This window comes from Micropterus salmoides, unplaced genomic scaffold (genome assembly GCF_014851395.1).
Source record: "Micropterus salmoides isolate LMB-PRFRI ecotype aquatic unplaced genomic scaffold, ASM1485139v1 Ms_hic_scaffold_21, whole genome shotgun sequence".
NCBI lineage: Eukaryota > Metazoa > Chordata > Actinopteri > Centrarchiformes > Centrarchidae > Micropterus > Micropterus salmoides.
In genome coordinates, this window is record NW_024041262.1 from 7372988 (window position 1) to 7398841 (window position 25854).

At 39.4% G+C, this 25854-nt stretch overlaps 1 protein-coding gene across 2 annotated transcripts; it reads right to left on the minus strand.

The window, feature by feature from the left end:
- Positions 1-1354: 1354 nt before the first annotated feature.
- lmf1 (lipase maturation factor 1) lies at positions 1355-25473 on the minus strand. Of its 2 annotated transcripts, XM_038735981.1 has the most exons (11): positions 25246-25473; positions 23763-24072; positions 22878-22888; positions 20695-20843; positions 10563-10628; positions 6129-6296; positions 5368-5548; positions 3557-3710; positions 2969-3152; positions 2531-2643; positions 1355-1865 (listed from the first exon to the last, which is right to left on the minus strand). In XM_038735981.1, exons 1-11 carry the CDS (start codon positions 25454-25456, stop codon positions 1679-1681), a joined length of 1734 nt encoding a protein of 577 aa, XP_038591909.1. In that variant the 5' UTR covers positions 25457-25473; the 3' UTR covers positions 1355-1678. The 2 variants fall into 2 exon arrangements, with proteins under 2 accessions (XP_038591909.1, XP_038591910.1); XM_038735982.1 differs by lacking the exons at positions 20695-20843; positions 22878-22888; positions 23763-24072; positions 25246-25473 and adding an exon at positions 15073-15180.
- Between the last annotated feature and the right edge of the window lie 381 nt (positions 25474-25854).

The following is a 25854-nucleotide window of genomic DNA, read 5'->3' on the forward strand; positions in this document are numbered from 1 at the left end:
CTAAAGATGTTTCTACCTGAAGAATCTTTTTAGAATACTTACTGATATTTTGTCTCCATTCTCTCTTAGTGCAGTCTTGAAAACTTCTCTCTCTTTATCATACTTCTGGTAATACAGTCACATAGAGACAACTGTTTAGGTTAGCATTATTTTTAAACATATCTTCCTTTACTTTCTTTGAATCATTCACTCTGCCACATCTTTTTGATTTGCCCCTTAATCACCACTGTAGCTTCTGGCTTACTAATATTCACAGTGATGTGATTACTCCCACTCTCCAAGGCCCGTTTTACAGCTTTATCCGCCTGCTCATTCCCATCAACTCAAGCATGGGCAGGGACCCACACAAAGCTAACTGACAAACTCTGAATTCTGAAAAATTATTGGAGCACTTCAAACAAAAAATCCTCTCTACTCCTATAGTTGCAAAATGTTAAACTCATTAATTCTTCACACGAATCAATGATGCAATTACCACTGTCTGGCCTGACCTCCTCCACCCATTGCATGGCAGTAACCATGGCCATCATCTCACTTGCGAAAACAGATACATCATTGTGTCCTCCCACACTGGACTTTAGACTCAGGGATTACTACTTCTGCTGTTCTACCCGTCTTTGGTCTTTAGAATCATCTAGATAAATCCATTAATAACATTAGTAATTCATTCTGATGCATGAATTAAATATCTTATCAACCCAAGCAGGGTAAGATCTTTCTCGGGCTGTGGCTATAACCAAGGAGGTATAGCTGGCAGAACAGCAGTTGGAGAGTAGCGCCGATCCAGTAAATGGTTATTATGTCCTTGTAAATTAACCCAATATGTCATCATAATTTGCTAATCTAGAACAGAACTAATTAAACCTAATATATATGAAATGGGTAGACTGGAGTCACTCTCCAACTGTTGTTCTCTATATTGTGGGAATAATGCATCAGTGAGTGCCACTTTTGGCGAGTTGAAAAAAGGATGGTTAGGATTAGACTCCCATATGACGTGGTGCGGTTCACATAAACAGACAATAAAACTCTTCCACTCCAGCTAACGATGCTACTGTCAGCACCACCTGCTCCTCTGTGGTTACACCACCATGTGTAACTAGAATTATGTTGGCGGTGTTTCTCATTAGTGGTGAAATAAACACCTGTGTGGCCTGCCATGCTTCAATAATCTCATATGGGATGGTCAAAAAGATTCCCATGTTAACAACTTGCAAGCGTTCATCATAACGGTTGTATGATTAGTTGGTCGTGTGGGGATCTGAACCTGTTCTAAACCACAGCTAAACCAGCAGCAAAATGTTCAACTGTTCAAAATCTGACATTCCTCATTAGGGTGAAAAAAACACAAAAGGAAAAACAAAGATTTAATTGGAACAGTTTTTATAATGGAATTTTAGCCAAGTCACATTTATTTGTGATGCATCATTACGCCACTGAATTAAACCTTGAAAAGCATCACATTGTTTGTAAGTAAATGTCAGAATGTTGGATTTCAGGTTTTATCAAGCAGTTCATCATGAAACCATACAATCTGAAAGACCCCGATGGCATCCTTGTAACTTTTGTTCAACTCCAGCAGCATCACGCCGAGAATGACTTTGAACTGACCTCTTCCCAACCTCAACCCCTGAAGTCCTCTTTTTTCCTCTTGGTCATGTAGTCAGAGGTCAATGCTTTAGCTTTTGTTTGGCGGTATGTGTGGGTGGGGCCAGTTCCTGGACTGGAAGTAGCCCCTGAGTCCTTCCAGGTTAACGGGAGGGAAGTAGGCCCCGATGCGTTTTCTCAGCCACCACTTCCCCTGCGCTGCACTGGCGCTGCCCGGCTGGCTGAACTTGTACCTGAAATGTTCCCCTCGAACCCACCTTAGAAGGAAGAGGACACAGAAAAGAGTGTAGTCGCATAAAACAAAGACATTTTAAATCTCAGCAGCTGTTCTCCAAAAGCCCAAATCACTCTCACTCTTGTTGGTGTTGGAACAGGAGTTCAAGTAAATCACAGCCCTGGACAATATTTAGAAAATGTCCTGTATACACTATATTTCATAAGCCATGTCTGCTAATTTAATTACCTACATATTTAATTACTTCTTAACTGTTTATAATGTTCACTATTAATCTTTTTGTGTTCTCCAGTGACAAGATCGCAGGCAGCTGAGATCCAGACAGCTGAAATCATGTGCTATTAACATATTATATTATCATTTTTAATTAAAGATACATATTGTCCCAAGAAATGTATTATGTGACACAGCACATTTGTAGTTTAGTAAAAGAAAAACAGTATCTACTCATTGCTTCACCAGAGGGGGCTATAGCACAGAGAAGAACTTCTCATGGGAGTGTGGGAATGTCATTTGATTGATCCCTGCCAACACACATTTAATGACAGATATTTTTCTGTAACCAGAGATTTATCATTAACAGGACAAATGGGGTATTTCAGAATAACAGCTGAAAACAAACGGTAGAAACTCAAAGACAGAAGTGCTTTGGTGAGCTAGGGTGTGCTTTGCTCGCCCTGTGTTTACCTGGGAGCTTCTCTGCCTTGAAAAGGGTTGTGGTCGAGCAGGGAGAGGACTGTGCTGTCATTGGACAGCAGGCGTCCTGCTATGTGGATCACCCACTCGCTCTGCTCGTAGGTCTGTATGAAAACAGGGAGACGGGGTGTTAGAAACTAATGGAAAATAAGAGAATGAAAAGGAGGAGGAAAGTAAAAGGGTGTGATTTAGACGAAAATGTGGAAAATTTACAGAGGCAGAGAGAGACAGAACGAGAAAAATGTGAAGTGTAGTAAGAGGCTCAGGGGTAAAATACTTTTAACTTAATTAATGCAAAGAGACGCAAAGGTAAATTCTTACACCACTTCCTAATGTCTCTACTTATGTTTTAGCCTAGTTAACTTCATATTATCAGAAGTGACAGGATGAAGACAAGTGCATTTATTTCTAGGCTGTTCAGCATCTCACCTGAAAGGCAGCAAACCACATGAGCCAGTCCAGCCGGTAGTGGTACGGTGATATGAGGCACGGTCGTCTGGAAACGTCCCCTGGCTTACACAGGAACTGGTACTCCTCCCAAAGTGCCTCTGGGTCCTTGGGATCCTGGCTTAGAGTGCCCTGGAAAATCACCTCAGTACGCTCCTTGGTAATGCTGGACAGAGAGGGGTTTATTAAGGGATAGTGGGTACGATGATTTGTAAAACAAAAACAAAAGCTTCATAGGCTGAGAAGACGAAGTATTTGGTTGGTAGCAACAGCGAGGTGAGTGGGTTATCCTGACACCACAAACAAAACATCTTTCGTCTTTATTGCGTTGGGATTGCAGCAGGGATCTCGTGGACAAACACAAAAAGCCTCTGCAAATAAAGCCTAATGTTTTTGGAATAGCTCGATAACACTCTGGGAGAGTGACAACGTATGTTTAAATATGTTTAAAAATATTTTCTTATGTGATTGATGTACATATGGACATGTGAGTATTGTATACAGACGGACTTTTAAAAAAAAAAAGATCCGCAGATACCTCGTTCAACCTATGACATCATCTAAATGTACCTGCCAAAGGCCCCGTAGGTGTTGACGATGCGCAGAGGGTCGAAGGAGGTGTTCATCACCTGCCTGGAACTCAACAGGTTCATCACCACGGGAATGCTCAGGTAGCCAATCAGGACACCCAAAGAAATGTTCACCACGCGACGTATAAACATACCTGCATTACACACACACGCACACAAACAGCTATAAAAAAGCCGCACAGCAATTGGGAATCTGCTACATCAGTCTTCATTATGGGTTCAATTTTTGACGAGAGACATTGTTTGTTTTAATGACAAAACAAACTGAACCCTGCATCAGCTCTGCTCTGTCTGTCCATCCATACAGACACTGCTCCTTGCCAAATTTGATGGAATCGCAGAAAGCAATTTGGCATAAAGGAGCAACTACAGTCCATTCCAGGATTTCAAAATGCAACTTAGTGGCCCAGGGGAAACTGTAACTACAGCTTAAATCAAGGTGACATATTTGTTAGTGCCTGGCCTAGAAGGGAAGTCATCATTTGCATGTCTATGTATGTATGTATGTATGTATGTATGTGTGTGTGTGTGTGTGTGTGTTTGACGACTTTACCACTTCCTCAGTGGAAAAGGTTTGACCTGTTAGATCATGGGACGGCTGGCACTGACAAACGCTGGCCGAGTCCACATTAGTTCCTTCCTACCTGTGTCTGCCTGCTTATCCCGCGCATGTTAAAGACATCAACGTAATCCAGCTGAGCCTTTTCACACTAACACAGACTTGCTGGGTCTGTGCGAATGATTTAAAACATGCTTGCGCTCCACGTAGAAGCCTATTACAGCCTATAACATCCTACAACAAAGCAAAGACACTAATGGGTCCGATGAGACCAATTACAGACGGGCCACTCTTGTTTTTACCACATCTGAACCAATCTGTGTTGTAAAAGTGTAAGCGACATCACATTAAGTTCCAATAAACCATGTCATACTTTTCCCAGCCACTCAGCTGTCCAAGTGCTAATGCCTTTTATTCCCATAACTCGCTTCTCTCCAATATGACCAAGCCCACTACTTACTGAGGCCAGTTGTACCCATTAGCGAGAGTCTTTGGACTCATTGCATGTATTAAAGTTTAATTCCAAAAGGAGATACCAAAAAAATTTTTTTTAAAAAGTGGGAAAAAAAGATCAACACTAAGTGAAAATATATTATATTGCAACACCACAGAAAGTGTATATGGCCATGACTCATGATGACTCATAACATTTTCTGATTCACAAAGGATCTTATCTTACCACTAGGAGTCCTCTTAAATGGCCCTAAAGGTTCTTAGCCAAAAGTTTCCTAATAAGACCTATTCAGAATGCCGCAGAGAGACACTTTCAGTAAGGAACTGGGAGAACTTCAGAGCTGAGAGGGGCTGAGGTTGACCCCGGGACATCATGTTTCATGAATGAACCCACTTGCTATGCCTACAGCGATTGGTTGACAGGTGAACGGTCTGTCATCTCCAGTGCCACCAGATTGTGTCGACTTATATGTCGACTTATATATGGCTTTAAAAGTTGTGTTATCATTGTGTTTTTACAGAACATTAACATGATGAGATGCATTACCTTCAGCACATTACTGACTGTGAGTAGGTCTTAAAGATCTAGGAATCATCTCTCAGACTCAGGAGCTACTTTTCGTGCTGAAATGCTTTGTGAATTACTGTTAGACTCTTAAAACTTAGGAGTCCAAAAGTTAGGACCGACATACCCTTAATTTTTAGAAGATTCTCCTAACTCAGCCAGCTAGGAGCTACTTTTAACCTTAGGATGTTTTGTGAACACGGCCCCTGAATACCTTTGGTGGGTTTGGGAGAGCATCCAGCTGCATCCTCTTTCTGTATCTCTAGCACTGCCTTCTTGGCTCCACATCCAGAGTGAAACAGGAAACCCAGCGATGCATCGTCAAAACAGGCCACACTGGGAACGATGGTCAGCCAGTTAAGGAAACTGAGGTTCCCGCTCACTATCAGAACCACCTGTAGCACAAGAAAGAAAAGACCCAATAGGTGGTATAGATAATCATCATCATTATCTATCATTAAACAGCTGCTGGGCTGTCTGTTGGTAGAATGAGGCTTTTAAAGAAGTTCTAACCAACATGTGGACGGTGAGTACTGATTTATTTTTGAGTCATGGTGACATGACATACAGTAAAATGAGTTTTGACATCCACCGCATCTGATGCACAAATTAAATGTGTACAGCAACAGATAATGCCATAAAACACATAAATATAATAAAACATCCACTTAAATCAGGATAATAAATTATTTATATATTATTTATTATTATTTCATTACCATTCATTTTATTATTATTATTGTTCTGGGGATATCTCAAAACCTGGGTAAATAAAACCAAAACAATCTACATGGCTACATACCAAAGGTAAGTGAAAAGATGTAATGCTATGATTGGTCCAAAAAAAATATAAAAAATTTAAAACTAAGACATCTAAACTACTTGAAGCGTCCATGGCACTGTGTGCAGCCAGAGGACTGAAACTCTGTGTTTGTTACCATCAGGTCCTGTGAGTTGGTGAACAGTGTGACTTACCTGGAACAGGATCTGGACTACTCCGTTGACCATGCACATCCGCCTGCCCAAGAAGGTGAAGAATGGGAAGATGAGCTCGATGAGGTGGTTGGACAGCGTCTCGAAGCGATGAAACCACCACGGGGACCGGTGCATGTAGTAGGACATAGGGTTAGGAACTGGCTGGGTCTGGGAAGAGATGGAGGGGCAGAGAGTGAAAAGGAGAACAGAAACCCAGACTTAAACCAAGTCTTAAAGTCTTTGGTGACAGACTCTTTGTGGCAGCAAACGTATCAGAAAATTATGGGTAAGAAAATGTTTTTAATCAATGGATTTTTGTTCCATGAATGTATGCATTAAACACTAATACTTGTACCACATTTTTAAAGATAAACATGCTTAAAATTCAGCTGCTTTACTTTGGCACTAAAATCTTGTCTGTAGAGAGAGTGATTCATGGTGCCACACCTTAGGAAAGAACATTTACATGTCTAAATAAAGATGGATCTTTATTTAAATGAGGGCAGCCCCACCTACACACACAAAAACACATAGGGTTCACTTCATACAGAGCTGTGCAGTGTTTGTGTACACTTGACTAAGTGTGTCTATGTGTGTGTGTGTGTGTGTGTGTGTGTGTGTGTGTGTGTGTGCGTGAGGTAGTTGCATGCAAACCATGTGATCAGGTGAGGTGGTGAAAAATAAATATAGCACAGGAATAGGTGGCTGCCATGCAAGTCTATACGCTCATTGTTCTTATGGAATGGAAAAAAGAAATCGGGTTATTTAACTAGTAGCTTACCAAAACACTCCTGGAAATCCTGGAAATTGGCAAGGAGCCTACAAACCCAGACAACCAAACAACCCAACCTCACCTGCAAACTGCCGAAACACACCTACCCAGCCCCCGGAGAGTCAGGACAGGAGGGGATCAGCAGTTCTTCCGCAGGTTTGAAAGAGAGCAGTGTGTCAGAGGGGGTTAATAAGGCTTCACTTGGCGCCAGTGGCTTCCGGTACTCTGTATTTGTGTATAAATCTACATTGCCCCTAAGGCCGTTGACAGTTAAGGATAAAGCCGTTCAGGGAAACGGACCCAGCATGGAATAAAGTCCATATCGTAATATGGTTGTCACGTGAGCCAAAATAGCTATCAGCAAGTAACTATAAGAATCCCCCTTTGCAAGCATTTCATTCTCCCATTACAGAGTTTAATTCTGGGTTTTCTGGGTTCGCCACACACGGCAATTCCAGGATAATGTCAGTTCCTGACATGTAGTGTAACAGTCAGTGAACTAACGCAGAAATTTCAGTTACACAATATCTAATATCTAACATTAGCAGCCATCAGCCAGCCAAACCAAGCTAGTGGTCATACCAGACCAAGTGAGCCTGAAGCTGCAAAACCCCCATGTGTATTAAATTGAGCAAGACGGAGTTTTAGTGCTTGTGTTTTCAAGGCCAAGTATATGCTACCTGCGCAGCATTAAAGTCAATAATTATTACTATAGTCATGAAACTAACAAGCCAGATTGTTTAGTTATTGTTTGGATACCATAGTTTGAAATGAGCGCTCATGTTACCTTGTATAGGCTGGATGTGAAAGTAGGAAGATTAGATAAAGACTATTTTCTTTGTGTTCTAATCAATATTTTATATTTTGTATAGGTGAGTCAAATTACTATGTGTAATGTGTAATATGGAAGGGGTTGCTTGTGATAAACCCACAGATAGCTGCAAAACTCTGCAGTTCCTGTTAGCCATAAGGAGCGTTTTAGCATCTTTCAGCTTATTCTTTTGGTTTTACAGCCCACAACTTTAATGCTCAGTCTTACCTCTCTAAACCTCCTTGTTTCCAGCCGCAGCAGGAAGCTGTTTCCAGCTAAAAAGCTCTGATAAATCCAGTATGCACCCCCTGCCCAGTACCAAATGGCATACATGTTAACTTAGGGAGTAGCTGGTGAACAAAATGGAGCATTTAGCAGCTACAGAGCCAAATATTTCCCTTATGAGTCTGTGAAAAGCAAAAGAGCTAAAGGAGAGTGAATATCTGACTAACATTTGTCTGGTAGAAAGACAAATGACTCCAAATTAATTATAATGTTGCTATGTGTCTGCTGAAGGTGGCAAATGTTTGCTGGCTTGTCCACACAAAATCCTATAGACACACACACAAGCATAATTCAGGCTGCCATGAGACACAGATATATAAAACCAAAGTAAAGTAAATTGCAAGCCACACCATGCTGGTGTGAAAATATCCAGCTGATTTTGTGATGTTACAGATGATTCTCCTAGTTAAACCACATCAACTACACATGCTGCCACAATTTCCTTCACTTTTATTAAACTCCCACTGCTGCTCCTGTGCTCCACGGTATAGGCAACATAATTAAGTATCTACTAATTTTAGCTATTTGAATTTGGAACCAGTCGATCAGTGAATTGCTCAATAAGTTTTAGTTTTTGTGTGAAATAAGTTTTAGTTTTTGTGTGAATAGTCATGGAAAGGCTCAGTGTATCCCAGAGTTTCCTGGCTCTCTCTGACTTAAGGAATAACAGTAATTTAGCCTGGTTTCAGAGAGCTGTTTTAATGTCCTAATGTTTAATATTTTTACCTTCAGAAGAAGACATTTATTTAGTCTGTCTTTGTTGATCCCATCTCTTTCCCTTCAGCGCCCCCAAGAGGCAAAAAAGTGGTGTGGAAAAATAAAGATTTTTTTCTTGCACCACCATGATATTGAAAATTTAGTTTTGTAATAAAATGCCTCAACAACTATTGGATAGATTGCCATGAGATGTTGTACGGATAGTCATGTGCCCCTTAGAACAGGTTCCCCTGACTTTTCCTTATTATGAAATACTTTGGTGATCCTATGAGGTTTTCTTTTTTATAGCAGAGGTATCCGGCTTATAATCCCTTAAAACTAAAATACTGTATTCACCATTATAATGTACATAATGCACAGTGGTGAATCTTCACGGAATGGGGCAACCAAACAGTGACTTCCCCTGTCTCATTGATTAATTATCAGAGAAGACAGACTCTGAAACAGTTCGATATTTCATAAGAAACAGAGACAATAAATTAGTGGATAAAATATTCCGTTCCATATTTCATCTGATCACCCCTGTGGTTGACAACCACTGGCTTAGTGATTTCCATGGCATTAGCAATGCTAAAACTGTTGTAACCCTGGGAACATGACATTACAGTAAATTTACGATACAGTGAGAGTACCCCAAAACCAAATGAATTTTGCTTCAGTTGATATATGAGGTATATCATTCCTGATTCACTTCTGAATTCTGTCTCAGTCCATCCTCCATTGTCTTTCAGACTGTGTGTATGAGTATCTATATTGTGTTATTAAAATGTGTGTGAGCGTCATCTCCAGGCATTCAGTCCCATAGAGCCAGCGTATTCTTGTCTATGTTAATTACAGAAGACGGCCCTCCTCCCTCTGCGGTTTGGTAACACAGAGCAGTGTGGGTCAGAGCGGTGGAGCGTCCCACAAGGGAAAAACAAACGCGGGATTTGCACAACCTCACGGTCTGTGTAAGAGGATGATTTACTGAATCCCACGACAGCGGTTACTATAATGTGTTGCCCTGGTGTGGTTTGCCTGATTCGAGTTCATCGCCGTCTTGTCATCATTCAGGAGACAAGGCCAAGGCACAATGTTTTTGTATATCTGGATCAGTCTTAGACGTTCAGATTGTCAAAGAAAACAGGCCTTTGGGAAATTTAGAAACTAGTGTTTCACAGAATGATTTTGGCTTTTTCTTAAACTATACTGGCCCTCTTCCCACAAGAATAATTTCAAAATAACACTGTGTGGTAACAAGTGTCATCTTAACTGGTAATTTGATAGCTTTCATGGTGTCTTTGACGCTCAGGGCTCAGTGGTGTGGTGTTTTCTGCACTGCACTTCCCAGAAGTCAACAAACAAATTTTATGTTGAGAAAATCTGAGTACTTCCTTTGTCACTCATGATAACAACCCTGTTCTCTGTCACTGTTGTTACATCTGGAAACGTCAGTGTTCTGCACAGAAGTCGTGAAAGCTTTCATAAACTAAGTATATCTTAAAGCTGCTCTAATCAATATTTGCATAGTAAGCCTTGAGGACATTTTGTGATTTGCTATATTGAATACATTAATAAAATCTATTTTACTCAAAAACCTGCCCTTTTCATATGAAAGTCTGAATTCATGTAAGCTTAACGGCAGTTGAAAAGCTTAGTCAGTTGAATCAACTTATAGATGCAGAGCAGGAGACTAAGACGACTTCTGTTAAAGTTTGGCGCTACATAAAAATAAATTTATGAAATAAATTTAGAAAGATCATTTGCTTTATGAACTGTAAGAGCATGACACACAGTGCTGGGAATCACAAGGTACTGGAAACACACACACACACACACACAGTACACTGGATACATTCTGTACACACACCTCGTAGTGGTAGTCCATGCAGGTGAGGTCTCTCCAGCATTTGTCACCTCTGATTTTAATGAGACCCTGAAAAACACAGAAAACATGCAAACCTGTTACAATTTGTGAAGCATGATGTCTTCAACAAGCAGTGCTGCTGTAAATCAGGTCAAATAAGAAACCATCAACAGCCCATTAGAAAATCTGATTACAGACCGCGGCCATTCAAATCCCATATTTAGCAGAAATGATCCAAAAGGAATAAAAACTGATGGAACAGATTTACTGTGGTCCAGCTGCAAACATGAACGGAACACATTTTTTCAGAAGCACTTAGATGACAGAAATGTGTCAGTAGTTTGGGGTAAAGAGAGATATAACGTCGTTCAAAATATTATAGCTACTCCCTCTAAGAGTCCAGAACTCAATCTCAGCAAAACAAGGTACTTTTTAATGGTACTAAGAAGACTGCTATACCTCTACCAAAATAACACTCATAGGAAAAGCTTTCAAAAGAAAACATTTACAAAGGAATGGCTCGAAATCAGACTGCAGGTTGACATGAATTCTGACATCAAGAGCCGTAAAAAATTGTTACCTCACCTACTAAATGCCACAATTCCCAGTTTGCCAGAATCGAGAAGACAGGAGGGGTTTATATATAACCTGTAATCCATATTGATAACCACATCAAACATGAAAAGATGAAATGATAAAATAATAGGAGGACATACAGCAGGAGAGATAAAGTGAAGAAGAGCTGTGTATTTATACAGTATAGCTGGTAAACATGAATGTAATTCACTATCTTTCGTTACAGGTTAAGTACTAATCATATGCATATAATTTCCAACCCATTGCTTCCCTTCGGAGGGAGGCAAAGAGACGCGTGGAGGGAGAAAATAAGAAAGAGCATGGAGATGGATGTACAAGAGGATCTAAGCATAGTAACAGAACTCTAGTTTTATGTATATGAATTCCAAGTGTGTAAAGGTATCACACAAAATAATCATCCTTCAATCTGAAATCTCAATTTACTCCCCATCCTTATTCAGTATATATCCTTACAGTGGGTACGGAAAGTATTCAGACCCCTTTAAATTTTTCACTCTTTGTTTCATTGCAGCCATTTTCAAAAAATCAAAAAAGTTCATTTTATTTCTCAGTAATGTACACTCAACACCCCATCTTGACAGAAACAGAAATGTAGAAATTTTTGCAAATTTATTAAAAAAGAAAAACTGAAATATCACATGGTCATAAGTATTCAGACCCTTTGCTGTGACACTCATATTTAACTCAGGTGCTGTCTATTTCTTCTGATCATCCTTGAGATGGTTCTACACCTTCATTTGAGTCCAGCTGTGTTTGATTATACTGATTGGACTTGATTAGGAAAGCCACACACCTGTCTATATAAGACCTTACAGCTCACAGTGCATGTCAGAGCAAATGAGAATCATGAGGTCAAAGGAACTGCCTGAAGAGCTCAGAGACAGAATTGTGGCAAGGCACAGATCTGGCCAAGGTTACAAAAAAATTTCTGCTGCACTTAAGGTTCCTAAGAGCACAGTGGCCTCCATAATCCTCAAATGGAAGACGTTTGGGACGACCAGAACCCTTCCTAGAGCTGGCCGTCCGGCCAAACTGAGCTATCGGGGGAGAAGAGCCTTGGTGAGAGAGGTAAAGAAGAACCCAAAGGTCACTGTGGCTGAGCTCCAGAGATGCAGTCGGGAGATGGGAGAAAGTTGTAGTAAGTCAACCATCACTGCAGCAATCCACCAGTCGGGGCTTTATGGCAGAGTGGCCCGACGGAAGCCTCTCCTCAGTGCAAGACACATGAAAGCCCGCATGGAGTTTGCTAAAAAACACCTGAAGGACTCCAAGATGGTGATAAATAAGATCCTCTGGTCTGATGAGACCAAGATGAACTTTTTGGCCTTAATTCTAAGCGGTATGTGTGGAGAAAACCAGGCACTGCTCATCACCTGTCCAATACAGTCTCAACAGTGAAGCATGGTGGTGGCAGCATCATGCTGGGGGTGTTTTTCAGCTGCAGGGACAGGATGACTGGTTGCAATCGAGGGAAAGATGAATGCGGCCAAGTACAGGGATATCCTGGACGAAAACCTTTTCCAGAGTGCTCTGGACCTCAGACTGGGCCGAAGGTTTACCTTCCAACAAGACAATGACCCTAAGCACACCGCTAAAATAACGAAGGAGTGGCTTCACAACAACTCCGTGGCTGTTCTTGAATGGCCCAGCCAGAGCCCTGACTTAAACCCAATTGAGCATCTCTGGAGAGACCTGAAAATGGCTGTCCACCAACGTTTACCATCCAACCTGACAGAACTGGAGAGGATCTGCAAGGAGGAATGGCAGAGGATACCCAAATCCAGATGTGAAAAACTTGTTGCAAAACGACTCATGGCTGTATTAGATCAAAAGGGTGCTTCTACTAAATACTGAGCAAAGGGTCTGAATACTTATGACCATGTGATATTTCAGTTTTTCTTTTTTAATAAATTTGCAAAAATTTCTACATTTCTGTTTTTTTTCTGTCAAGATGGGGTGCTGAGTGTACATTACTGAGAAATAAAATGAACTTTTTAGATTTTTGGAAAATGGCTGCAATGAAACAAAGAGTGAAAAATTTAAAGGGGTCTGAATACTTTCCGTACCCACTGTATATAGTATATTTTTTAGGGAATAGTGAATGAGTGAAAGAGGGAGCGATTTTGCACATAGTCCCACTCAGACTTGGTCAAGAATGTCAGGGACAATTTATATGCAACTGAAACTATTTCAGCAGTACATGCGCATAGGTGTCATTTACACTGGAGACGCTGGGGACCATTTTCTTTAAAGGATTATTTGTTAAGAAGCGTTGTGAAATATAGCTTGCAGTTAAATAATAAAATGAAAATGCCTTTAGAAAGGTTTATATGTTAAATATTACATGAGAAAGGTTGATCTACAGGAGAAACAGACCTGAAAGCAACACAGAATGCTTGAGAGCTGCATTGCATTATATTAAATTATATTTAAATATTTTGAAATACTTGAATTTTTTTTTCTTTTTACATAAAGAAAAACATTTCCACCATAAACTGGTGCAAAAATGTTCACCAGAATGCAGGAAATTAAGTGTTTAAAGATCAAAATTTCCCCCAGACCCCCTACTCAGATATCTCAGCATTGAGGATATCTTTAAAACATTGTTTAAGGATGTTTTCATCTTGGTATCGTGATGTGTGAAGTATCTCTTCACACCCCTAATCTCAGCCCCTGTGTCCCCACCACTTTTCAACACAAAGTGACGCCCTTGGTAATCCGTTAATCCTATGTACTCCTCATGTGAACACTGTCAATAGGACCTCATTCTCATCAAGACATTTTTGAAGGCTAACTATAGTACTTAACTGAGCTAACCACTTTAGCCATGCTAGCAGCAAGGCGCAAGGGTGGCAATATCAGTTTGTCAGTTAATCCACTACCAGCCTGAAAAATCTATTATAAGGAATTTTGTATAGAAATTCATGGTTCTCGGAGGATATAGCCTACTGCCTTTAGTGATTTGCTGAATTAAATGAAAGATCTTGACAAATATTGGAGGATAGCTGTGAAATTTGGAGGATATTCATGTTCCTCTGCGAACAAACTGTAAAACTTTGGTGATCTCTAAAATTTTCCTTAAAAACACCAAAGTCTGCTCAAATGTGTCAGATACTTTAGTTTATTACCAAATGTCTGCAAAGGTACTGACATTCCCATACGCCTCAGCGGCACTTTCCATGCTAATTAGCAAATAGTAGCACGCCATTGTGCAGTTGTGAAGTACTACCCCACCTGCAAGTAAGCTCCCACCAATAGCAGCGGATGTTGCCATGGCAACATCTGCTGCTATAACAGTGCCCTCAAGGCAGGACATGGTTCACAGTTGTAAGAGAGACAAGTGATAAAATCAAGCAACCTGTATCAGTGACTGATGCTCCACCATAGTTCTGCTGTCAGTTATGATGAGGTCTTTGTTTCATTTTATAAAGATATTATATTGTTGTAGATAGTATATTGTTGGCCCTGTGCTACTCCTATTCAGTTCATTTTGCCGCAACATCTCTAAACACACAAATCCAATTTTGTCACCTATACAAAACAAAGTGGACAGCCAGCCTTGAAAAGCAAATCTAAAAGAACAAATCTAATTTGCATCTAACATCCGAACACATCATTAGCTGTTCTGACCTTTAGCGCGATCAGTAACAGCTCACAGATGTGCAGCTCTGTGTTCCACTAACAGAGAGCTGCTCGTACAGACTGCCAACAAGCCCTGATAAATCTAACTATACTGACAGTTAGGACCCGAACAGGAACACTCTTCCTAAAAATAAGAAGTATCGTGCAACATGAGAACTAGCTTCCGTAGCTCTGGGCTGTTGTTGACCTAAAGAAAAGAGGAAGTACTCTGCTAGGGAGCACACAAGGCTTACAATACTTGGGTGATAATAATACACATTTGTTTTTTGTCTACCTTTGATTGAAAGCAAGCACTCTCCGAGTTGTCCAAAGGCATTCAGGGAATTAAAGGAAATAACTAACAGAGGTAGTGATTGAGGCAGGTAATGAAAAAGAGATCATTTATCATAAAACTTGCAGATTTCCCCCCCAAAAACAAGGAATAAAACTCAAACTTGACTAGAAACACTGAGAGAAATGTCTCCTCTGCTTTAAGCCTGTTTTTCTCCGAAATAAACTCAATAAATACAGCACTATCCAGGACACGAGACTGTCAATATTGACACATCAGCCCACCATGTGGTTGGCATGGAATGTGGAATAAGTCGGCCACTAACCTCTCTAACCAGATTTAGACAAACCAGGACATTTCATTCTGATTATGAGCTTGGCTGTTTGCGGCAGCTGCTGGCTGTTGAGATGATTCGGCCGAAGATGTTGCCGATAATCCAATTCAGTCATGAGATCCTGAAATGCCATCAATTACAATCTGATATACAGACACAAACAGAGCCGCCTGCCCAGAGAGATCGCCCCTGGGGAAAGGATCCTGAACAGTACTTTTCCAGGAAGATGACAAGAGCTCTAACAAATCCTTTTCTACGCTATGTCGATACTCTCAAAATGTTTACAAACTTCAAAGACATGGCAATGGTGTGCTAGAAAGATTAATTTGTGGATAATTTCCTTCTCTTTTGAAAGAACAGGAAAACTGGTGGGTTCTTCATCAGTAAAAGAGACCATGAAAAATTCTGTCAGCCTGTTGGACCAATAACTTACAGTGGGAAGTGATTTGACTTGCTAAAAAAGTAACTTCTAAAACAGTCCTGTCTTCCAGGTACACTGAGACTGTGAAAAAAATACATATGACATTAAACCGCACCATTTTAATGTGAGAAACTGGGAAAGCAAAGGTTTACCATGGATCCCAACAATGAAAACAGGATTTTTTAACAAAAAAAAGCAAATCATTAGTTCGACAGAATTCATATCCGCACATATATTCAACAAAAATGTCTTGGCATATAAACCACTCACTGTTAAAATAAAGTAATAAGAAACTTTTAACATACTGTTTTTAACTAAACGGCACCACTAGTTCCTCTAAATTTAAATATATCTGTCAGTGAATTGGTCATATTTCTTTGTTTCTTGATACAGAAAAGATAAGCCCTTAACAATATTTTTATATGAACAATGGGTGAAATAACTACCTGTATGTAAAGGGTGGCACTAGTAATGACAAACCCACAGAGAATTATCATCAGACTTTGCAGCTGCCCACAGCTCTACAGTGTTTCAGCGTCTTTCAGCTCATTGTTCTGGTTTTATGACCCACAGCTCTACTGTTTCAGCTTTACTCTCATCGCTCTCATCTGCATTTTCAGCTGAAATAGGCAGCAAAACAAAGCTGTGATAAACTCACTGTACGCTACCCACCAGGCACTAAACAGCAGGTTAGACAATTTGCGACTAGCTGACAAGTACCGAGGAGCTTTTAGACGCTACACAGTAGTACATTTCCCCCAGGAGTTCTTGGAGGGCCAAACAGAGCTAAAAGAAGAATAAATATTGGACTTCAATTCATGAGGCGGACAGAAACATGACTCCAGATTAATGCTGATGTGCTCCATGTCTGCTGGGTGCGTAAATAAGTAACTGTTTGCTAGCATTTTTGGCATATCAACATAAAAGTTAAATAATATGTAAGTGTTACAGCTCGTTTCTGCTGCCTCCTAACGCCCGTGAAAAATCAAGTTAATGGAGGTTTAAATTGTTCACATTAGGGATGAACGATAAAACGATAACAATAATTATTGCGATATAATTATCCTTGATATAAATATTTTTTTGAATGTTCTACCTCAGATGTGTGAAGTGATCCACAATTTACCATTTGGTTTCTTCATTTCACTCAGGAGCAATGATTGTTTAAACTTGAAAGAAATAATGATTTGATATTTATCATGATAATTATATTGACTGATATGATTGTCAGTATTATTTACTGTGATAACATTTTTGGCCATATTACCAGTAATAATTTCAGTTTATTTTACAAAGAGCCTCCAGATTTAGGAAGCCAAGTCAGGAGATCTAAAATATAAGAAAATACAAAATAATGCTCAAAACAATCAGATAGACACCTCACCTACTTCTTTAAGATTTTATCTTGTTCGATCCTGTTATAGCATTACAGACAATTCTTCCTTGAACATTGTAAAGTTAGAGCACTACAAAACTCTAGTCATTTTCCAGAGCGTTCATTGTAACTTTTCATAGGTTAAAGAGGAATTTCTTTTCTAAATAGGTCAGAGACACTGTGCAGCAGAGGTAAAGCAAGATCATAGGATCCCATCATCAACTACACTTGTGCACCACTCACTGTCACCCCATATATTTATAAGTCAAACCTATCGATTCCAGCCCCCCACATGTCGGAACGAGTCAGCATGACCATAGCCCCCAAATCCTTAGCAACAAGCAAACCAATTTGATCTGCACTCATAAAACACATTCTCACGGTAACTCTCTAATCCCAGTTAACACCCAAAACTCCATACCTAGCATAACATTGCCAACTGTTGGGAGCGTTTAATGGAGGTGTTCCTGCCAGCAGTGAAATGTGTAATTTAATTCCTAATCGCTGTGCCAGCACTTTAAACAGGAAGCTCATAAACATTAGCAGAGAGAAAATAATCATTTAAAGTTTCTTTGCAAGAAATAGAACTAACTCATTCTGAACAAAAGAATTCAGTTTCAAGACCCTCATATTAATTGGCTTTATTATTTGTTTATTTTTTTAAACAATGTGATTGAGTTAACAGGGTTTTATTCAGGACAAATGAATGCTAACACACTCACAGTGGGTATTGTAGAAACTCTATCATGGACAACACCCACCTGACAAACTTGCTTGCTAACAAAACATAAAGTGAAAATGAGCGAATGTGTGAGGCTAGCAGCTTCCCGTCTTTGTGCTACGTTAATGCTAACCACATCCTGGACCTACCTCTGTACTAGATGAGCAAAGATTAAACGGATGTCCATCTTCTTATGCGATTATGAAAAGGCAAGTATCTAAAAGCACATTTCCTACATTGCTTCTTTAGGCCAGTGTTTTTCTCTTGGTGGCAGCATACGCTAGGCTATAAGAAAATTGCTAGCAAGCAAAGATGGGTGATCTATTATCAATTAATGTAGCCTGTTTAAAATATTTTGATGGAATAATGGAAATAAAGCTCTGGTACAAAGACTAGTATAGGTAAAAAATACACAAAAAATATATTTTGTTTAGGCCTTACTGGAAACCCTTATATAAGGCTACATATTAAACAGCAAACTATGTCTTTTTCCACTTCACCCTAATGTAAACATGGCCAACTGTATTTCAGAGTCTTTACTGTATTTCACAGTTTATGAGTCAAAGCGGTCCTGTCAGATCACAATTTTGTAGCTTACCCCCTGATCACCCTCACAGACTGCTGATGTAAACAAGCTTCTGCAGCACAAATCAAGAGGCACACTAGCTGCTTAATGTGCTGAACATAATTTGCCTGATATATTAAACATATCCAGCTATGCTAATGAGGACACTATTAATATGTAATTACTATATAAATTTGCATATATTTCTATGTCAACACTATGTCAACTGACATTTCTTTACTTTTGCTGCCATATGTTGGAACTGAATGTGTTTGGGCAACCTGCTGTGCAATTGCTGTGTGTGTGTGTGTGTGTGTGTGTGTGTGTGTGTGTGTGTGTGTGTGTGTGTGTTGGATGTTTTGTTTGTTCTAGTGAGCTAGTTACATCCTATAAAAGGTGGTGCTATCTAGCTTAGCAGATTCTGGTGTTCTTATCAAAAGGTAACCAAGGAAATATATTTGATTTCACTTTTAATCTACAGATTTTATCACTTCTATATTAAGTGGACACTTTTCCACAACATCAATTTTTTTTATAAATGCATTACATTTAGAAAATTATTTTGTTCGATGATGTCAGGACAGATAAAGGGGCATCACTTTACATCAGAGATTAAAGCATATAAACAGTGTAAAAAACATGTGACAATTTGGGACGTTTAGCCATCAAGAAACATGGGTGGGCTCAAACACCCTTTCTTTCCCACTCGTTTCCTATTCCCGAGGGGTCCTTTGAAGTGTGTGCTAAGCCATGTCGTCCTCACAAGCAGAAACTAAACAGCAGTCACAGAGCGGTGGTGAACCCACGGACTGTCACACACATAAAACGACTGTGATGGGTAGATCAAACACTGAGGCATTGTGGCAGGGTCTGTGGTGTTGCAGGGGCTGCTAAACTACAACACAAACTGTGTCACTGTGACTGAGTCTTTTCTCCGAGGAGTTGTGCTATAACTTCTTTATTTCAAACAACTTGAGCTCTTCCACTGTAATCTCATGTATCTCATGTCTCTGCAAATGTATTTTCTAGTTCGTTACATATTTAAATCTAAGTTTTCTCAAAACTCCTCACACAGAGTTTGCAGAAGATGAGGAAAAGACAAGCCTCTGAAAATTGTAGCCTCTGTCACAGTTTGTAACCTTTGTTTATTGTTTGACGTCTGGATTGGATTTTCTGACAAAATAGCATGTGAATGCTAAATTCTGAATGTCAGCCATTCTTACCAGCAAAAAATTAATAAATAAATTCATTGTGAAATGTGGATTATCACCAAAATCTAATCAGATGATCCAATTGGATCAGGGAAACACCAACACCTTCTGCTAATGTCACTGGAGAAGATTGATCCTAATGCAATATCTATTCAACAATGAAGTTTAATGTTGGGTTTAATTTAAACTAAGAAACAAGTTGGATTGTAGTCTAACAGTTATCAACATTAGATATTAAAAAAAAAAGACTTACAGATTAAGTGAATATTATGCTGAAAAAAACTGACGTATGTACTAGGGATGAAGCAAAATATTATGTTCATTATTGATTAACATGCTGATTATTTTCTCAATTAATCGATCGTTAGGATTCAAAATACATATAAACACCAGACACATACATTAATATGTGTACTTGTAGTATCAAGAGTTACGTAATGAATTATTCTGATAACAAAAACATTATGTCGCAGGCAAAAAAGTTTATCATTTTTGTTTTGTAACAATTTGTGCAGATGAGTCCTTTTCAAATGGGGCCTATCTAACTTTGCAACACAACTCTGAACATTATAGTGACTTTGCATGTTGCTGAATCAAACAAGGCTGAGGATATTGCCTTTGTGTTTCAGTTGTCTTCATGGTCCTAATAGGAAAAACCCCGCTGCATTTGTGGTAACTGCAGTGATTGGCAGACAAAACCAAGCCAGTGGTCTAAAATTCACCATGGAAACTGTCAAACAATCAGACACGGTGTTTAGTCAATCATATATTTGGGTTGGATTTCCAAATGCTGGCAGTGTTTTATAGCAAAGCACTGCTTCAAACGTAGTGATCTAAAATCAGGAGGACAAACACTGGAATATCCCAGGAAATTATACTGTTTTTATTTCTGTGTATTGGCATGCTGGATGTATTTAGGTGTATGTACACTACATGCCTTTCTGCTTAAATTTACAATATCTGCTACCTGCTGCACAGGAGTAAAGTGCTTTACTCACAGCTCCCAGCATGATGCGAACAATGAGCCATCTGAAGGTCCAGATGCAAATGAGGGAGGGGGGACAGCAGCGGGGGGTCTGGGACAGAGTCCACACCGGACACAGGAAAATGGCCAGGAACCCTGTCTCCAACAGCTGACTCTCCCAACCTGGACAAATAAAAATATTATTTGTAAAAAGTCCAAGAACAGCAAACAATGCTAAAAGCTATGAGCTGCACACAGTACTCTCAAGCTAAACATCTATTGGACGACACCAAATAGATGAAAGCTTTCTCTGGAGTCCATAAACTTAAGGAAACCATTTGTATTTTGCTCATAGATTTGTCGGCTATGATTTTTTCATAGCTCACACAAAAATATGATGTACTGTACGGAAACAGAATAATGCTATGATAAGAAGCAGAGGTGGGACCAAATCATTGTTTTACAAGTCACAAGTAAGTCTCAAGTCTTAGCACTCAGTTCCAAATCAAGTTCCAAGTCAAGACATACAAGTCCAAACAAGTCATAATATGTTCTTCACCTTAAATTCAAAAAACTTGAATAAAACTATTGAATATACCGTTAACCTGTGCAAAAAAAGGCAGCAGCACAGTTTCACAAAACAAATGTCAAAGAATTTCATGAATTAAATGAATGAATGAATTAAAAAGAGTTGAAGCGCTGCACACAGTTTTTTTCAAATGTCACAATTGCTAGCAGCATAGAGTCTGACTCGAGTCCAAGTCACGTGGCTCGAGTCCACACCTCTAGTAAGAAGTGATGGACAGAGCTCTTGGGCACAGCCTCGCTTTGTGATTTTGCTTAAAGTTTTTCACAGAAACTTTGCTGCTAGAGTTAAATGCCAATGTCAGTATGCTTACAATGACAATGCTGACATGCTGGTGTTTAGTTTACCAAGTTTAACATCTTAGTCTATCATGTAAGCATACTAGCATTTGCTAATTGGCATTATATGGCGCTAGGGGGAAAAAAAAGTTAAAGGATCACTGAAGTTGTTACAATTCTAAAACTCATCAGAAGAATCGGAATTTTGAAATCTGCATTTCTATCACAACTGAACAAACTTCATTTGCTGACGAAGAAAATGTCATATGGTCAAAAGCTCCAGAATAAGACAATAAGGACACTTTTCATCAAAAGAGAATAGGATTTGATTATCGATAATATTGCAAGATGTACCTTTAGAAATGTAATCATGGAGTTTTAAATTTAAAAAAAAGGGATGAAACAGCAGCAACAGCCCAGGGCCTCTGGTTTGTAGACTAGAACAATTGGAGGAGCTTAGTCTGCAGACTTTGTCAGCTATAGGGTGAAGGTCCAAATGAAAAAAGAGAGTGAGGGAGAGAGACGGTAAGAGTAAGAGAAAAAAGAAAGGAAAAAGTTTTTTCAAAGAGAAATAGAAGCCACAACTCCCAACCACAGACATTGGCCTGGCGTCACTGACTACAAAGTGTCATTAACCAATCACAGAGCTGCCACTGACCTCGCCACTTTTCTGGGCCGGAGCCCTACATGTAACCTCCTATTTATACTTTCTTATTTCTTTACTTTCTGTCCCCCCCTCTTTACTGTTATGTTCATGACAGTTTACTGGGTTCACCAAGTAAGGAGGTGACATGCTGCACATCAGTAAATCTTAATTCTGTCAGTGACAGTGTTTGAACCCAATAACTGGCTGTGAACTATTTGGGTAGCAATGATGAGAAAGGTAGTGATGCAGAAGCATAAACATCTACAAATATCTACATGCATAAAGCTCCAAAAGTAGATTTAGGCATGTATGTCGATAATCTCCATGACTCTACAGCCGCAGGCTTTATAAATTCCATATGTCTTTGAGATCAATTCCCATAAGAATCATACAGGGTATTCATCTCAACCCTCCTTAAATGAAATAATAGCATTGGACAGATATCTTTTCTGTAAACACATGTCCAGTTCTACTCTAAAAACTTCAGTCTAACTCAGTGGCATACATGTTTGGTTTGAGTGACTTTGCCATGTTAGTTTCACTATAAACAAATCGAAATGACCTCCAAACCTGAATGACTTCGCATAAAAACTTTGCCTTAAATCCGCTTCTTTTATCTGATGTGGAGGAACAAAGGAAGCAGTCCGGGTGGATTTTGTGTTAAGGTGGTTGAAAGCTGTGAAGTGTGGGCTGTGGAGTTCACTTACCGAAGGAGTACCTAGAAAGAGAGAAAAAAGAAAACAAAAAAGGGATACAGCAGTATAAAAAATTTGATGCATTCTTAAACATTGATGAAAATGATATAAAAAAATAAATAGCTAGAATTTGAAGATTTTTTTTTTAAAGCGGTAATATTTGTGTATATGTATTTTTAGGCCAATTGGGGGCCACAGAACTAGCTAAAGACACTTAGATTTTATAAACTCAGAGATGTTAAATTGTTGTTAGGGTAAACCAGTCCACACAATAACAATCTCATTTATTTATGCCAATTAAGGCAACTTGTTACTATTTTCAATATGTATGTTCACATTTTCTAGCAAATTTAATGTTGGCAGAAGACTGCGACAAGGGTACGCGTGGTCACTTTTGGCTATTTACAGTCAGGATGCCTATTTACACATCCAGCAGACATCACTCATTTGGAGTCATGTCTCTGGCCACCTGATGAATCTAAGTCCAACATTCACTCTCTTTTTAGCTCTGTTTGGTCTCCACCAACTCCTGAGAAAAATATAGCAGCTACGTTTGCGTGCTGTTTGGTTCTGGGCGGTTAGTGGATAGTTGGCCAGGAAACCAAAACAATGATCCAAAAAGGACTAAAATCTTCCTTAATAACGCTCTGTGGGTTCGTACATTCGAGCTATTCCTTTTGCTTTTCTTAATGTATAAAATATTGATTTGCACAGCTTTAAAACACACAACATAAAGGAACAAAGGCAACAAATGTAAAGTATAGAGAACATTTAAAAAACTGAATCATTTGATTTTGCTAAACTGTATATACTGCGTTCTATATATGACCCCACAGTTCTCCATTTACATATTATGCCAGATGTAAGTATTTATGTATGTGTATATCCCAGACTTACCACAGCTGTCCCACGTTGACCAAGGAGTGGTAAAGCACCCACAGTGTAACCATGATCACCATATTGGCCATTCCCGTCACCAGGACAAATGCAGACAGTGCCATCCCCACCAAGGCAACGCCGTCCAGGTTAGCATCCATGTCGCTCCAGTCTAACAGCCAGAGGATGGAGGGTGTGTAAGCGAAGGCGGCCATGCCTATCTTTCCCCCCACATAGCGCTTAACGCTATTGAGGTAGCTCTTGCAGGGCATTAGTCCGTGTTCGCCTATCAGCTGCTTGTTCTGGTTGTAGGCAACGCTGAACGCCACAACTAGAAGAGAGAGAGAGAGAGGAGACAAAACAGGATACAGGCAGAAACACAAATATGAGTCAGTGCACATTTTATTTTTTATTAAATATGCCTTAAAGGTGGATATTGTATCTTTCCCCCTTATTTTGTAAGGTATTTTTACATCAGCAATAAGGGGGCTAACTGACATAAGTCTTCTCAAGAATATCTTCACTTCTAAATTCAAACAAAGTAAAAGGGTGTTCATCACAATTCAGTGCAGGCAGAGAATTGAGAGAGAGAGGACTGTTTGGAATATTTATAGACATGATATCAAGGCAAAGCTGAGGTCTGAAGAGTGTCCAATTAGGAGAAATTCAACTGCTTTTTGCAGATGACGCTGTTCTTCTGGTTTCACTGGAGTCTGACTCCTGATAGTACATTTTAACAATTTGCTGCTGAGTGAGTGAGTCAGACGTGGTCGGGTGGTAGATCAGCTACAGCAAGTCTGAGATCATGCAAAAAAGGACGCTGTTCCTTCTAGGTCATGGAAACAGGAAGCTGTTAGGTTCCTGAACAGGTAAGATAGAGTCATCGTAAGTGAAGTTCATTTTCATTGAGAGTTGTGTACCCAAAAAGGTAAGACACCTCCAGGCAGCATATTGTTAACGTCCCTCTGGGCATTACTGCCCGGGAGCAGAAAATTCTGCTTCCTAATTAGTACTTTTTCCTTTGAAACTCTTATATAGTATATTTAGTTGCCACAAGTTCTGTACATCTAAAAAAATAAATACGACACATGATATAGCCTAATTGCTAAAGCTAATCAAAATAAACACTTGAAGGTGGATCCTTCAATAACCACTCCTATTAGTCAGTAAATTACACTTTAAAATCAAAATCACAGATGTTATTAAATGGCGCATTGTTACCTCGCACACGGGTAAAGGCATAAATCTTCTACAAGTGAATTTGACTTTAACAACGTATACATTAATTCACTTAAAATGTTTTATTCTGTTATGTTGTTTTTATTAACAAAAAGTAAACGTTCAAGGCTAAAGACAATGAGCCACATTCTGAACACAAGGACACTAAACAGAGAACACGAACAAAAAGCTGCCCTTTCAAACGTCGCCGCAGCTGACAATGACTCCACGTGAGAGGGAAGGACTCGTTCAGAGTGAACGTCAAGTGTCAACTCGCTTCACTTACAGTAAATAAAGGCGACCGAGCGCAGCAGCACGATACGAGTGAGCCAGTAAGTCCCAGTCCGTAACGACTGAAGGCTCTTTTCTTTCTCGGTGTCTTTGCTGGAGTCTGCTCCATCTCCTGCACTGCTGTCAGCAGACTTTGTCTCTGTCTTACTGCTGTGGACACGTCTTTTCCTCACAGAGCTTTCAGAACTGTCAACGGTGGCCGCCATGTTGACGGACTTCAAAGTCACGTGACTAAACAGACGCGGAAGTGCATTAAAAATGTTTTTATTAAAATGATCATTCATTCATTAATAATGTTATTGATATTATTATTATTATTATTATTATTATATTGTTTAGAATGAAGATAATTACTGAATAAATAAAATACAGAATAAAGGATCAAATATATTTAATTATAACAAGGAAAAACGTAGACAATGGTGGAACAGCTATTTGATTACGTAGCCTATCATAACTAAAAAATACTCAGAATGGCCCTTGTGCCAGGTAGTATTAGTTATATCATGCTATTGGATTATTATTGTGCACTCATTCAGCAAACAGTATTTTCATGTATAACTTGCCCAAGGTGCTGTTAATTTTAAGTGAATTTCGGCAGTTT